Source organism: Meles meles, chromosome 14, assembly GCF_922984935.1.
Source record: "Meles meles chromosome 14, mMelMel3.1 paternal haplotype, whole genome shotgun sequence".
Taxonomy (NCBI): Eukaryota; Metazoa; Chordata; class Mammalia; order Carnivora; family Mustelidae; genus Meles; species Meles meles.
This window is the reverse complement of record NC_060079.1, coordinates 20,302,076-20,317,277: the sequence shown is the minus strand read 5'-3', so window position 1 is coordinate 20,317,277 and position 15,202 is coordinate 20,302,076. Positions and strand designations below refer to the sequence as shown.

Here is a 15,202-nt window from a genome sequence, read left to right as displayed (position 1 = left end):
CATGGTGTGTGCTGGCGGGGGAAGGAGCTCACAAGCATGATGAGTGGATTTGAGTGGGATATACAGGCTCTGCTGGAGCGGCCTTGGCCCACCTGTGTGAACAGGAGCAGGCTGTAGACAAAAGAACCATTTCTCACGAGCGAGAAACTCTGGCAGGCTATGGAAAAGTACGGTTGACTTGATGAGTATTACCATTAGGGGGCATTACTTCTGTGGGGAGGAAAGGCCTGTAAGGAGGTGCTCCGAGGGGCTTACCCTTTCCCCTGCACTTTTCAGTTCAGCATTTTCCTTTGGGTCTTTTGGGAACGTGGGATTAACTTACATTTTCATTTGTGTCTTACAAAAATTTAATTTTTATTTCAGTTAGGTATTGTTTGTTTGACCCTTCTGAGTTTAAGTCTTCCCTAGGAAACCCTTCCCTATCCTGGCAGGATGAAAATGTCATCTGTATCCTCTAACTACTTTTACAGGGATTCTTTTTTAATGTGTAACTTTTATCTATTTCTAGATATGTGCAGGGTAGGGATAGAACTTAACTTTTTTTTTTTTTTCTGCCCTTCCCACAGATCAGAGTTACTTGATAACATTTATTCACAAATTCTTTTTTACTAGCCAGAGTGGTTCTGTTGTTTGCAGCTGGGTACTCCGATGAGAGTTGCTAAACAATTTGCCCCAAAATTATCGTTTTATTTCTTAACCCTTGTTTACGGTATCTTTAGCCCTTAAGAGTTTTACATTTTTGCATAGAGAAAGAGAAGCTATGAAAGAAAAGCTGGAACTATTTTATCTTGTTTCAGGTCTTAGCCCTTAACCCTAGGGAGTCCTGGTGGCTTGGGTCTTAAAAGACCTTACTGCATCTGGAATTTATTTTCATACAGGGCTGAAATAGAGGGTCATCCTGATTTTTTTCCAGATGGTAGCCTGCCATGCCAGCACCACTTACTAACTTATCTGCTTTTCCCACTGATCTGAAAGCCGCATTTAAGTTTTCATATATACACATGGTTATAATTCTGGGTTCTTTATTCTATTCAGTCTACTTATTTCATGTTATGATGATATATTGATTTGACTAGCAGATTTATTCTATGTTCTGATATCTAGTAAGGCTTAGCTTTTTCCTCTTACTATGGTTTTTACTTTTCTTATTATATTTGGAAATTTTTTTCTATCTGAACTTCAAGATTATTTTACGTAGTTAAAACAGTTGAATTTATGTGTGCATGTATGTAACATACAAAATATATCAAAACCATGTTATATAATTATATATTACATTAATATTATATGATTATAACAATATATAATAATTATATGTAGTTACATATATTAATCTGGGGAGATGTGATGTTCTTACAATACTAAGTCTTACTCTTCAGTCATACGTCTGCTTTATATTATGTCAGGTGGTAGTGTTTTTCCTCCAGGGCTTGTTTTATCTCTTTTAAGAAGATTTTATAGTTTTCTTTATGTATGTTCTTTGCCTTCGGATTGTCTCTAGAGACTTTAGAGGTATTTTTCATCAAAATTATAAATGGAGCATTTCATTTCTAGGTGCTTGTTACTAATTAGTTATTCTACTTTCTTTTTCTTGAAAGTCTCAAGTTTTCTAAGTATAAAAAAAAGTCAGCTGAGTTATACTTTATTTCTTTTTTGCCTGGCCTTATTGGGTATTAATATTGTCCTCACCTTTTTGTAAGTATTTTGCTTTTATCTTTACTTTCAGTTTTTATTTTAGAGTTTTATTTATTTGGTAGGTTAGTTGGGTTTATAGATAATATATAGCTGGATTTTGAGTTTTAAATGGGGTGGAGAGGACTGTGGGAGAGACTTAATGGAATTTTCAGCCATCATAAAAATTGCATATTTGTTCTTAGTGCTTCCATTTTATTTTTGTATTCATTACTATTCTCTTATCCCACTTTTTCGTTTTCCTTACTTTTAATTGTATTAGTCAAATTGCTGCTTTATTTTTAATAACTCTTCTCTCCTTGCCCCATCCCAACTTAGAAATGTTATCTTTAATATTGCTAAGGATTGCCTTCATAGTCTTTTTTTTTTTAACCATCATATTCTTAATGGTTGTCGTTACACAAAAACTAAAAAGTATTGTTCTGTACTCCAGTGACTTCCATTCTCACTCATCTTTTTGTCGATTAGTGTGTTTTTTCAGAATACCATTCATGTTTTATTCTGTGCCTCTCAACTTCCTGCTTCTTACACTTTCCTCTGTTCTTTGATACCCTGTCCTGATATGCTCATTCTCCTTTTCTTTGAAAAGAAAATTTCTCTAAGTAGTTTTTTAAAAGAGCACATATGCAGAGTTACAGATGAGAAACCCAATTCCACTTAATTTTCTTTTATTAGAACCTTGGTCTCTTCTATAAGCTTACAAAGAAAATATCTCTCTAGAATTTAGAAATGTCTTTAATCCTGGAGTTTGGCTATTTTACCAGGATGTCCAGGTGTGGATATTAGCATTAATCTTTTACGAAACTCTGTAAGCCCTTTGGTTATAAAAACTTAAGTCTTTAAAGCTCAGGAAAATTTTGTTTTTATTATTCCCTCAGTTACTGCTTTTTATGTGGTCTCTTTTCTACTTCTGGTACTCCTATTTTGCTCTATATTTGCCTTCTAAGTCTCTTACCTATGCATTTATGGTATCCTCTTTTTTTTTTTTTTTTACATTTTTGCCATTTTCATTGTGATTTTGTTGTTTCTTATTTCTAGCTAAGTAACTTAGCTTTCTTAGTGTTACTGCTAATCTTTACCATTCTTTGCATTTATTAATTTGGAGTCAGGTTTTTATATCTAAAGTCTTCATCTTCTTTGCTTGTATTTTCTTGTGTGTCATGTGTTCATATGTTCTTAATTTGCATTACAGGTTTTGAAACTTTTTTTTTTTCATTGAATCTTTGTTGATAGACAACATATGTTCTTGTTGTTTATTTGCACCAAGTTCCTTAGACAAGCTATGATCTCTCCCTATGTCAGGGCTTCTAGATTCTTTCCGCACCTTATACCCGTCCTTGTTGGTTTCTTGGGCAGTTACTATCAAGCCATGAGAGGTAATTTTTTCCCATTGTATCGTTGCCTACCGATCTAGTTAGGTGCCTTCTGTGGACGGTAGGGAGGAGTGTGCTTTTGGTGTCAGTGTCACAAGCTTCAAATCAGACTCTCCTGGGGTGGTTCTCAGCAGCTCCCAGCATAGGGTCTTTTCCAGAAACGACTGCAACGGGAAGGCTGGGCCCCTTTCTTTTTGCTTGGTTCATTGCATGGACTGCGAAGTGGGTACCGTAGGTGGCAGTGGGTTCTGCACTCAGCGTCCGCCTCCCACTTTCAAGTGTCCCTGCTGTTGAAGTGACTGTCAGGTTAGCTAGTAATGGTGATCCTCTGCATTCCAGCTGTAGACTGCACTTCGTCCTAGGGGCACACTCAGGCTGTCCTTTCCAGAAACTCTTTCTAAATATATCCGTAAAGTAACAATGCTTATTTAAAACCTAGTAAGTTGTGGCTTAGTTGATTGAGCTTCCACCTCTTGGTTTTGGCTCAGGTCATAATCTCATGGCTCATGAGATTGAACCCCATGTAGGACTAGTGTCTGTTTTCTTTTTCCTCCTTTTCCTCTGCCTCTTCCCCCTCATTGCATGCTTTCTCTCTAAAATAAATAAAATATTTTTAAAAGTAAAGTAAAAAATAAATATAATAAATAAAAAATAAATAAAATAAAACCTGGTAAGTTAAAGAGAAGGCAGGGTAGGGATCAGTTGCTCATAATGCTGTAATCTTTGTATAGTGCTACTTTTATCTTTATTTCCTTCCTCTTTCCATAAGCATACACTGTTTTTCCGGACATAGCATGTATACGAATCCTGAGTTTTTCTTTTTTTGATGCCAATCTTTTGATTATTATGGTGGTGATTAATTTGTATAAAACTTGAAATCAAACTTCTATTTATTTTCATATAGAAAATGAAGACCTTTCCAATCAGTCAAAACCAACACAGAATCAAAGTAAGTATCAGCTTTGCTCCAGATATAGCTGAAGTGCTCTGGTTGTCTGCTCTGTTATTCACTGAGAACAGTCTGAATTGAATGTATTTGGAATCTGTGCTTTGAAGAAAGTTCCTAAAGAATTTAATCAATACTTGCTAGAAGTGGCTTGATAATGGTACGTTATATACACACAGCATGAAATGCACATATTAACTGGATTTAAAATTAACGATACGCCTTTGTGTCTTGTATGAAAAATTTGTAATCTGAGTGGTCTATGGCATTACAGCCACTTTCACTTTACATTATGTGATACTAGCAGCCTCATTTCTGTTTTGATATAAACATAAAATCCCTTTCCCTAAATGCTATTTCAAATACTAGATTTAGATTTAATTATTTTCATAAATATTGGGGGTAGCGTAGCTTAATGTAGAGGAAAAAAAAAAATCAAGGGGTGCCAAAACAAAAGTGAAATTGAAAAAGGAAGATGAGAGGCACCTCGGTAAAGTGTCTGACTCTTGATTTCAGCTCAGAGCTTGATCTTAGGATCTTGTGTTCAAGCCCCATGCTGGGCTCCATTCCGGCCGTGGACCCTACTTTATTTTCTTTTGTTTATTTTATTTATTTATTTATTTTTGGCATAAAAGAATTGAAAGTATTTATTAGGACAGAGAAACAAAATTTGCCATAATTACTATCATCGGAATTATAAAGTAAATTAATACATACTTTAATAGCATAATAACAGTGATTTTTCATTAAGGTCTTCACACTCAGTAACACATTTAACAAACTTTGGAAAGACAGTGGCACAAAATTGTTTTTAAGCACTACACGTTAACCTGAAACTAACATAACACTGCATCCATATTCAAAACAGACAAAAGAAAACACCGACATGTTAGATTATCATTAACATTGTGCATAAGGACAAAGACAGCAGAATTCTTTAACCGTATCGTCATACTAGTGTCACACATGTTATCTGTCCGATTTTATTTGGGAAGTCCGCTCACTTCAATATCAGATTCTGTTTTACTGCAAAATGTCCAGTTTGGCGATTTTGAACTTTGTTGTAAAACTAAAAAAAAAGCAAAAATCCTTAGGAAAAATATGCTTTTCCTTTTTCAAGAAAAACGAAGTTGAGTCTAAGCAGTTAACAGTGTTCTCTTCAAATCTACTGAACAGAGGAACCTGTCAAAACACTCCTTTAAAAAAACCTACTTTAAAAACAAAAAAGAAAGAAGAAAAGGGAGGTGGGAGGTGGCGTCCGTAATGCCTGCAGATGGCAGCAGTATTTAACATTTTATTTTTCTTCTAGTTGAGGCTCTCTGTGGTCTGGAAGGAGAGGTGTGCTTTTGGATAGGAGACAAACCTGAGCTCAGTTCTTGTGTAGCGAAGTAGCACATCATTAGAGTGCTCGGTTAGGAGTCTCAGTGGGAATTCTCCTCCCTGAGCAGGGTGCCTGAACAGTGCTTTTTTGCTGGTGGTTTCTAAAGGAGGCAGTAAAATGGGCTGGAAAGAAAACTGAGGATGGCAGGACATCATTTTGTGACCCTCTAATTTAACTTCCGTGGAAAGGAGGTTGAGGAAGCTTGAGCCTTTATGCTCAGCTTCGTTAATCTGTTTCTGAAGGGAGTAACAGGTTAAGTGCCCTGAGAACCATCGTTAGGAATAGCATACTTTGTTTTCCTGTGCTGTGTTATGTTAGCATGATTGAGATTTTATTTTCCTTTTGAACCATGTCAAGAAACAAAAAGATAAAACTAGTACACTGGTTAAGGATATGGGTCCATCAGAACAGGGTTCAAATTTTGATTCTATTAATAATTACATGACCTTTTTAAAAATCATTATTGTGGTAAGATCTCAGTGAGATCTCACTTAATGAGATCTACCCTCTTAAATTTTTAAGTACACAATATAGAATTGTTAACTATAGATACAGTGTCATACAGCAGATCTCTGGAACTTACTTACCTTTCGTAACTGAAACTTGATTCCCTTTGAACATCCCCGAATAGCTGCATGATCTTCTAACAACTTGCTTTAACCGCACCAAGCCACACTGCCTATCTGTAAAACAGGGTTGTTTGTACCTCAGGGTTGTGTGTGGACAAATGAAGTGATGGGCATAAAGTACTTGGCGCAGCATCTGACAGATAATGTTTTACAGTTAACAACCAGATGACATGATAGGAAAGTCGTATTTATCGTGGTTTGTTTTGGGGTTTTTTCGATTTGTTGTTTTGTTGCATTTGAACTGCAGACACTGTGTATGGTTAGCAGTGTATGGCTTTTGCTTTATTATATAAGATCTTCAATAGAGACTGCTTATAAAGAATGGTTGAGGACAGTTTGGTCTGACCTTGTGATTTGTCATTCTACTACATGGTCTTCAGTGTGTAGTTACATAAGAGAGTGACTTCTCAAATATTTCCCAACCAGTGTTGACCTAAATAAATTTTTAGTACATTATTTACAAACACAAAACTAGGTATATAGTCCTTGTGTTTCTATTTTTTGTTAAACAAATGCAAACAAAAGTACAAATCCACTTTCATATGTCCTCTAAATTTAAAATATATAGTCTTATTTTCTTGAAACCAAATTATTGCTAATGACATGAATATTATCAGACTTTAGGCCTTTTGAGTTTGAAGTTCACGTATTTCTATATTACTATTTGTCAATTCTGCTATCTTTTTTTTCTAAACTACCATAAAATTTGTTCAGTCCAGTGTGGCACCTTTTGGGCATCTCTTAGTCCAAATAGATTATGTATATTGCTCTTTTCTTCCCTTTTATTCCTGTGGTCCCTTCCCCACCATGATTAACATTGTGCATTACTTTATTGATAGTGTCGGCTATTTTATGCAAAAGTCTTTATTATGCATAAGTTTAGAAACTTAAGTCTTAGCTCATGAAAATAATTTTCAGTTGATTATCACTGGGAAAGGAATATTCTGTTTACAAGTGCAGCACACTTTGATATGAGTGTGGCAGCAGATGACAGTTGTCATCATGACTTTAGCTACCTCAATCATGCTTTCCATTGGACATCAATAAGATTATCAAAGGCTAACATTGTCATTAAATTGATTCAGAAAGGAAACACAAATCATCCTCCCAAATACTTACAGTATTTGGTAATTACAGTAGTTATTCACAGGGCTTATGAGAATAAAAATATTATAGCAAACTCTAGTGGAATTCTTGAGAGTAAGTCTTTACATGGGTTTGGTAACTATAGTTAAGGTCATGGTGATAATATATCAAGTGTGGCAAACACTAAATACACAGGTGCCATGCACATGCTAGGTGCTGAGGCTCTAAAGAGGATTAGACATGGCTTTTGCCCCTAAGGGAGCGCCTCGGACAAGGCAAATAGCCTTAGAGGTTGAGATCGTGTAGAGGAGGCAGTATGGGAAAATGCTTGGAGGAGAAAGCTATATAGATTATAAACTGTAATATCAAGTTCAACTTACAAGAGTGGCCAGTGCAGAAGTTGGCATGAATCCTGGGATGCCTGCTGTGACCTAAAAGGAAAGTGATGTCTGGAAGCTCTTAAGAGGGGGAAATGACTTGTTTTATTACTCTAGAGAAGTGGTTTGAGAGAGTGAAAGCTAAAGTCAGTACACCAGCACTAATCACAATTAAATTTTTAATTTTTTTAAATTGGGAAAATACGAAAGGAAAGTTTATTTGCAAACTTTTCAAGACTTCCTCACTGTGCATGGGAGTGCTCTTCTGGCAGAGTCTAGAAGACAGCTGGCTCTACCTGAGGCTACGGAAAATCCAGATCATGGAATCTAGCAAGGTGGCCACTGCAGTAGCCTACCATACCTGGGTTGCTGGTTTTCTTCATGTTCCTCAGATGTTACAAAAATGTTGACGTTTCTTTTGGGTTAAAATGTAACATTTCAGATGGTGATATTCTTGCCTCTTTCTGCTCCCCACCCCCTATAGCGTTTTCTACCCCAGCAAGTCAGCTCTTCTCTCCTCATGGTTCCAATCCTTCAACGCCTGCTGTGACTCCCGTCCCCACGGTGTCCCCGGTGAAGGCAGTAAACCATCCATCAGCATCAGTAACTGCGACCGTTTCCGGGCTGAACATGGCGAATACCGTCCTTCCCGTGTTCCCAGGGCAGGTCTCCTCGGCCATTCATACGCCTCAGCCATCAACACCAAATCCAACGGTTATCAGAACCCCTTCCTTGCCTGCGGCGCCTGTTACCTCTGTCCACAGTACAACATCAGCTCCTGTCCCGTCGGTTTTTTCTGGCCTGGTGCCCCTGCCAGGTCCTTCCGCTCCTCCTGTCCCAGCCGCTCAGGCTACGTCCACACCTCGGGCCACTCCTGCTTCCAATGAAACATTTGCTTCGACTTCTGCCCCTTTCACTGGCCTCCCTTTTCCTGCCACCTCTACTGCTGCTTCTACCAACAATGCCAGTTCTGCTTCGCTGTCGTCAGTGTTTGCAGGGCTGCCCTTGCCCTTAACGCCGACATCCCAAGGGGCGTCCAACCCGGCTCCCTCTGTCATTGCCGGGGGCTCCACTCCCAGTGTGGCCCGTCCGCTCGCTGTAAATAATCCTCTTCTGTCTGCTTTGAAAGGCTTTCTGACCTCGAATGATACCAACTTAATCAACTCCTCCGCTCTGTCCTCTGCTGTCACAAGCGGACTGGCTTCCCTGTCTTCTCTCACTAACCAGAACTCCGATTCACCGGCTTCAGGCTCCAACAAGTGCTATGCCCCCTCGGCCGTTCCCGCCCCGCCGAGGTCCTCCACGCCCGGGCTGGCCATGTTCCCCAGCCTGCCCTCGACCGCGGCCAACTCCGCTTCCACCCCCTCGACTTTGCCCGCACCCTCTCCGCTGGTGACGCCCACGTCGTGCTCCCCGGCGCCGGCCAGCTGTGGCTCCTCTGCTGTGCTCTTGCAGGGCCCCCACCCGAGTAACTCAGAGCTGCACGTGGCGTCTGCCCCCGCTGTCACAACCCTCCCGGTCATGATCAAAAAGGAGCCCACCAGCCCCACCCCCTCGGCCTTCAAAGGCCCCGCCCACTCCGGGAACCCCGCGCCCGGCACCCTAGGTCTGTCAGGGACGCTGGGCCGCGCCTACACGTCAGCATCGGTGCCCATCAGTTTGTCCAGCTGCCTTAATCCTGCGCTGTCAGGCCTGTCCGGTTTGACGACTCCCTTGAACGTGTCCAACCCCCTCTCCTCCATCTCCCTGCCACCGCACGCTTCCTCCGCTCCCATCACGCCGGTGTTCACTGCGCTTCCTCCGTTTACTTCTCTGACCAATAGTTTCCCTTTAGCTGGCAACCCGCCTCTCAACCCGTCAGTGTCTCTTCCAGGCTCCTTGATAGCCACCTCGTCTGCCGCGGTCACGTCCGCACCGGTCCCTCCGCCGCCGAGTTCCAGCGCGGCCGTTCTCTCAGGGCTCTCTGCCTCGGTGCCCGTCTCGGCGGCGCCTTTCCCCCTCAACCTGTCGGCCGGCGTCCCCTCCCTCTTCTCCGTCACGCAGGGACCCCTGCCGTCTTCCAACCCCTCCTACCCCGGCTTTTCTGTCTCCAACACCCCCAGCATCGCCCCTGCTCTGCCCTCGTTCCCGGGGCTGCAGGCGCCGTCCACGGTGGCGGCCGTCACACCGCTGCCCGTCGCGGCCACCACCCCGTCGCCAGCTCCAGTGCTCCCGGGATTCGCTTCAGCTTTTAGCTCCAATTTCAACTCTGCTCTCGTTGCACAAGCCGGGTAGGTGCATGTGGATGCTTTGGGGAGAGGGTATGGGCTATGGTCGTTTAGTCTACCCTGTAGTTCGTAGTTTTACTTTTAAGTCGTTCCAAGGAGCCTAATCTGATTGTTGGGCGGTGCTAAATTGTAGTCTTCTGCACTGAAACTTCAAAACTCAAAAAACACATACAGCTCTTCAGCCATGTTAAGTATATATAATGCTAATATCTGCTCAGATTATTTCAGTATTCGTAATTTATCTTTGTATAGAACAGCAGAAAGTAGTACAGGCAGAACATAGATTTACTAAATGCCGAATAGTACACTTTAGAATAGAAAGTAAATTTTATATTAGTGAGTGGCTGACTTTTATGGTACCTTCTAGCTGGGGAGTTTAAAAGTTTGTTTTACATTCAAGGTAGTTTTTGACAAATACAGAAGCAATAGGTTTTGTCTTATCTGCGTTTTCACCTGTTCTATTGTTTTAGCTTATCATCTGGCCTTCAAGCTGCAGGCAGTTCTGTGTTTCCTGGCCTTCTGTCCCTCCCAGGTATCCCGGGTTTCTCCCAGAACCCTTCACAGTCCTCCTTGCAAGAATTACAGCATAATGCCGCTGCACAGTCAGCCTTGTTACAGCAGGTAAGCGAGAACGGTGGGGCAGAAATTAAACAGTAACATACATGCATAGCTTCTTTCCTGATAACCCTGTAATGCCAATGATGATATCCCAACATTGGCAAAAATTCTTACAAGAATGTCTGGAGATGTTATGATTGATCTTCCCAAATCTGCAAGTTATTGTTGTCTTCAGAAGGGTAACAGAGGTAATGGAATACATTCATCTATATGAAATGTTTTTCCTACTTCAGACTTTCAAATCTTAGTTTGAAGATTTTACAAATGGAATCTTTATATGTGACATTTATATTTGAACTTTTTTAAAAAATAAGCTAAAATAATGGCCATTAAAGCATGTTTTCTCTAGAAAACCTATTAACCTTTTTTGAAAGAATAATTAAGTATTTTAATGGCATTTCTCTTGATCTCCACCATCTGAAGAATTTTGAATGTTTCTTAAAATTTTCAGGAGCGGCACCTGGGTGACTCAGTGGGTTAAAGCCTCTGCCTTTGGCTCAGGTCATGATCCCGGGGTCCTGGGTTCGAGCCTGAGCAGAGAGCCTGCTTCCTCCTCTCTCTCTGCCTGCCTCTCTGCCTACTTGTGATCTCTGTCTGTAAAATAAATAAATAAATAAAATTTTTTTTTAATATTTATTTGACAGAGAGAAATCACAACTAGGCAGAGAGGCAGGCAGAGAGTGAGGAGGAAGCAGGCTCCATGTGGAGCAGAGAGCCTGATGCGGGGCCTGATCCCAGGACCCTGGGATCACGACCTGAGCCAAAGGCAGAGGCCTTAACCCACTGAGCCACCCAGGCGCCCCAATAAAATCTTTTTAAAAAAAATTTTTTTTTCAGGAGACTAAGCAGAGTTATCTTGCCCCAATGTTCTCTCTTTCTTTCCTATTTTAAATATCTGTAGTGTGATATAGGCAAAAGCAGGTACCAACTTGATTAAATGGCACTCCACTAACCTGCATGTTCTTCTTTTTATCAGGTCCACTCAGCTTCGGCTCTGGAAAGCTATTCAGCTCAGCCAGATGGGTTTCCTAGTTACCCTTCAACACCAGGAACACCGTTTTCTTTGCAACCAGGCTTATCCCAAAGTGGGTGGCAGTGAATAAATTTTAATTTGTATTCTCCTTTGGAGCAACATCAGAAATGCCTAAGGACTGCAGTGAACAATCTGACTAATGTCAAGTTAGCAAAAAGTCAGAGAATGAGAATAAGGATAATCCTAGGGAAATTAGGATAAGAGTTTAAAACATGACAATTGCATTTTTTAGTGGTTTTAAGTATGAACACTCCCCTATGTAAATAACTGATAATGAATTGTATGGAGGATAGTATTAAAAAGGTGTTTGGGGACTTTTCACCTCCCACCCTATGAAATTTTGAGTCGTGTATGTGATCTGTGTAGGAAAAATACTAAAGAGGAGGTTGAACTCTTTATAGCCGAATACAGCCTTAAATCTGCTTGTATAGCATCCACTGACAGAAGTAATAGTCGTGCCTCAGACTTCTGGGTTGCATTTGGCCCTAAGGGCATGACTGCCCTTGGTATGCACGAGTGGCTCCTGTTAGCATCTTTGGAACTCAGTAGTCCATATGTATCCACAGAAGGGAACTTGAGACCCACGGTTATTTCTAATTTCTAACATTTATGCTCATACATATACTGCTGAATTTAACTTAATATATTTCAGGTAAGTGAAAATGGTGCTTAATATATAGTCTTTAGAATGACTTTCAGGTGTTTTTGACTAAAAATATACCCAGAACTACTTTCTTACAGAAATGCAAGTAAGGCTTGTGATAATTTGCCTTCAAAACTCCTTTCTTAATCTCAGCAGTATCCAAATGAGTGAGGAACATTTGACTGACCCTTGGGCCACCTCTATTACTCATTGTACTCTGGAAGCTCTTGGTGAATGTTTACAATCATGGGATGTAGTATTTCTATTTGTACTTAAAGTCCAACGCTTCTCTGAAAGAATGACGTGACAACAAATAGAGAAGACTCACTCCGTTAGTAACCATGCAGTGTGTACTCTATTTAAGGATCTGTGGTAACATATAACATGATTGAGTGTCATTAATTAAGTCTAAGAACTGCCACATTCGGGGGAACGGGGAGTAGGAAGAATGACTTTCAATCCTGTGATTAAAAGTGTAAACTATAGAATCTACTGTAGTACATTTCAGCATCTAGAAGTTTTACTTTTATAAAGATGGTGTCTGGAAGATGTTGCTAATGTATTTTCCTTCAACACGGGGAACAAACTTTTTAAGTATATTAATAAATATTCCTGTATGGTTAGTTTTTAACAATTTTTTAAAATAAACTTTATGGATATGACAAATATCTTGTGTTAAGCGCTTCCATAGGCTTTTTAATTTTTTCACATATGCTAATACATAGAACGTTTTTGTCCAAATTCAGTCAAAACTCAGTTGCTCATTCCTTTTTATAATATCTTATGTGAAAGTTAAATCAGATGATTGATGCCTTTAATGAACTGCAAACACAGAATGTAACTGCATAGTTAATCAGATGCCAGTTGCTAGAAGTTGTCATTTTTCTAAGTCTGCACTTATAAAACCTTTTAAAGATTATATTGTGTATATGTATGTTGAGCATTCGCTCAAGAAAAATTGGTGAGTAATCTTTCTCTAGTGATGCTGATACAAGGTTTAGTTTTACTGTCCTGTAAGCCACTGTCATTATAGCAAAGGAACTATGTCCTGTTCATCTTTTAGATATATTTCTGGCATCTTGTATGTATCAGGCACTGAAAGGTTTACAGAAAAATGAAGAGAACATTTTTGGAGCACTTGCAATAATTACTGCGGACTGGTTTTATGTATCTCATAACCCTATGAGATAAGTACTAGCAACTTAATTAACCAGATAAATAACTCAAAAAGTAAGTCCCACAATAAAGTAAGTGGTAAATTTGAACTAAGCATTTCATACCAATACCAAGCTACTTGTACTACCAAGTGCTTTGAAAATACTCAAGAGAAAAAAAAAAAAAAGAAAGAAAGAAAATACTCAAGAGAGAACATGAGTACCTTTCTGCCTGAGGGAGTCCAGAAAGCCTCCGTGATGTTAAAGTCTTCGGATGAATAAGAAATAGCATCCTTTATAGAGGCACAAAGTGTGACAGACCAGCACAGAAAAACAATCCCATAACTGGGTGGGGTTTGGATGAAGGATGTAGTTTGGGGGATTTTCAAAAGCAAGGGACACATTGCAAAAGACCTTGTAAGCCATGCTGAGGACTGGGGCATTTGTTTTGAGTCAGCAATTTGAAATAGAAAGCACTTTGCAAAAGTCACACACGCTATAGATGGAAGTTGAATTAGAGGTAGTACACTGGGTGGTTTTTGCAGAAATCCAAAAATGAAGATGGTGAGGGTCTGCATTATGGAAAAGGATTAGAATGCACCTTTGCATTCTCTTTCCATAAAGCCCCATAGTCACACAGGATTTGCAAACACTTAATCATATAATTGATGATCCTCAATTTTAAGCCTTACCACTTGATTTGCTAGGAGAGTTTAGTCTGCATTTATAAAATATACTTAGTGTCACAATTTTAGAAAGGCTTCATTTACTCCAAGCCTCATTCTAGATGAAACTGAGCACGGTTTGTGGTGTCCACAGATGGTTAATGTGGCTATATTGAGAAACAGGTTATGCTTCCATCATTGCAGGGGCGACCATGAGACCTGTAACATTTCTTGTTAAAAGTAGATGGAACAAGACTTTCCAAAATTAGGAACAATTAAGGAATAATATATTTTTAAATCACTTGACAAAATAATAATCAATGAACTTTCTATAATTTTAACTTCTAGGGCCCTTAAATCAATTGCTTGAAGAAATTGGATTCCAAAGATTACAGGTGGGAACTTCTTGAAGTTTGTCCATATCCAAGAGAAGATTTAAAAAGTCCACCTGAGGGTCACCTGGGTGGCTCAGTCGGTTAAGCTTCAGACTCTTGATTTCGGCTCAGATTGTGATTATATGGTCATGAGATGGAGCCATGTGTCCTGCTTAAGAATCCAAAAAAAAAAAAAAAACGAAGCATTGGGAACTGACAATGACAACTGTGGATTGAGCAAAAGTTCTTTTTAAAAAGCCTGGAATGTTATGAAATTGCTTAAATATAAATTTATTGACCTCAAAAAAAGGCTTCACTCCAAATTAAATTTAGTGAGCGTTTGTTGGTTCTAAAGGTGACACAGCACTAGTAAATAATTTGGGTCGGTTAAGTGATAAAATATTGGGCAACATTGGCAAGTCAGTTGGGAAGGGAGATCAAAATTAAAGTATCCACGTCTATTCAGGAGGGGCTTTTTGATCCTGACTAAATTTTTAAATTCCTAATTTATTTCTGGTAGAAGTCTTAGAGTTCAAAGTCATTGGTGTTCGGGGCTCCTGGGTGACTCAGTCAGTTAAGCTTCCAACTCTTGATTTCCACTCAAGTCATGATCTTGGCTCAGGTCATGATCTCAGGATCATGAGATTGAGCCTTGCCTCCTGCTCCAGACTCAGTGGGACGTCTTGAGGATTCTTTCTCTTCCTCTTCCTCATCCCTTCCCCCACCCCACTCCCACAAGCAGTCTGTCTCTCTCAAATAAACAAATCTTCAAAGTCATTAGTGTTTTTAACTCCTAAATGGTGGAGAGGGCAAATAGAATAAGAAAAAACAGAGAAGGCACAGAAAAGTGGAAGAAATAAGCACATAGTAAGATGTCATACTTGCCTGTATGTTGGTATCACGACACTTGTAAATGGAAAGGAAGCAGTAGGCTCAGAAGGCTTTTAAGGCTCATTCTACTGCA

The 15,202-nt window shown here is 39.7% G+C and overlaps 1 protein-coding gene and 1 non-coding gene across 3 annotated transcripts in view; both read left to right on the top strand.

Moving 5' to 3' along the window:
- PROSER1 (proline and serine rich 1) overlaps positions 1-14,632 on the top strand; it is a 29,070-nt gene extending 14,438 nt beyond the window's left edge. Inside the window, exons 10-14 of one of the 2 annotated variants that reach the window (XM_045978238.1) lie at positions 3,970-4,014; positions 7,969-9,754; positions 10,222-10,372; positions 11,346-11,454; positions 14,213-14,632. In XM_045978238.1, coding sequence (XP_045834194.1) covers positions 3,970-4,014; positions 7,969-9,754; positions 10,222-10,372; positions 11,346-11,454; positions 14,213-14,274 — 2,153 coding nt within the window. In that variant the 3' untranslated portion in view covers positions 14,275-14,632. Of the gene's footprint in view, positions 1-3,969; positions 4,015-7,968; positions 9,755-10,221; positions 10,373-11,345; positions 12,712-14,212 lie in introns of those variants that run through there. The other variant, XM_045978239.1, reaches the window with a different exon arrangement.
- Positions 13,974-14,094, top strand: LOC123925397. The gene has a single exon (XR_006814992.1). It is a non-coding gene; the product is annotated as a small nucleolar RNA SNORA1 (small nucleolar RNA).
- Positions 14,633-15,202: the final 570 nt, after the last annotated feature.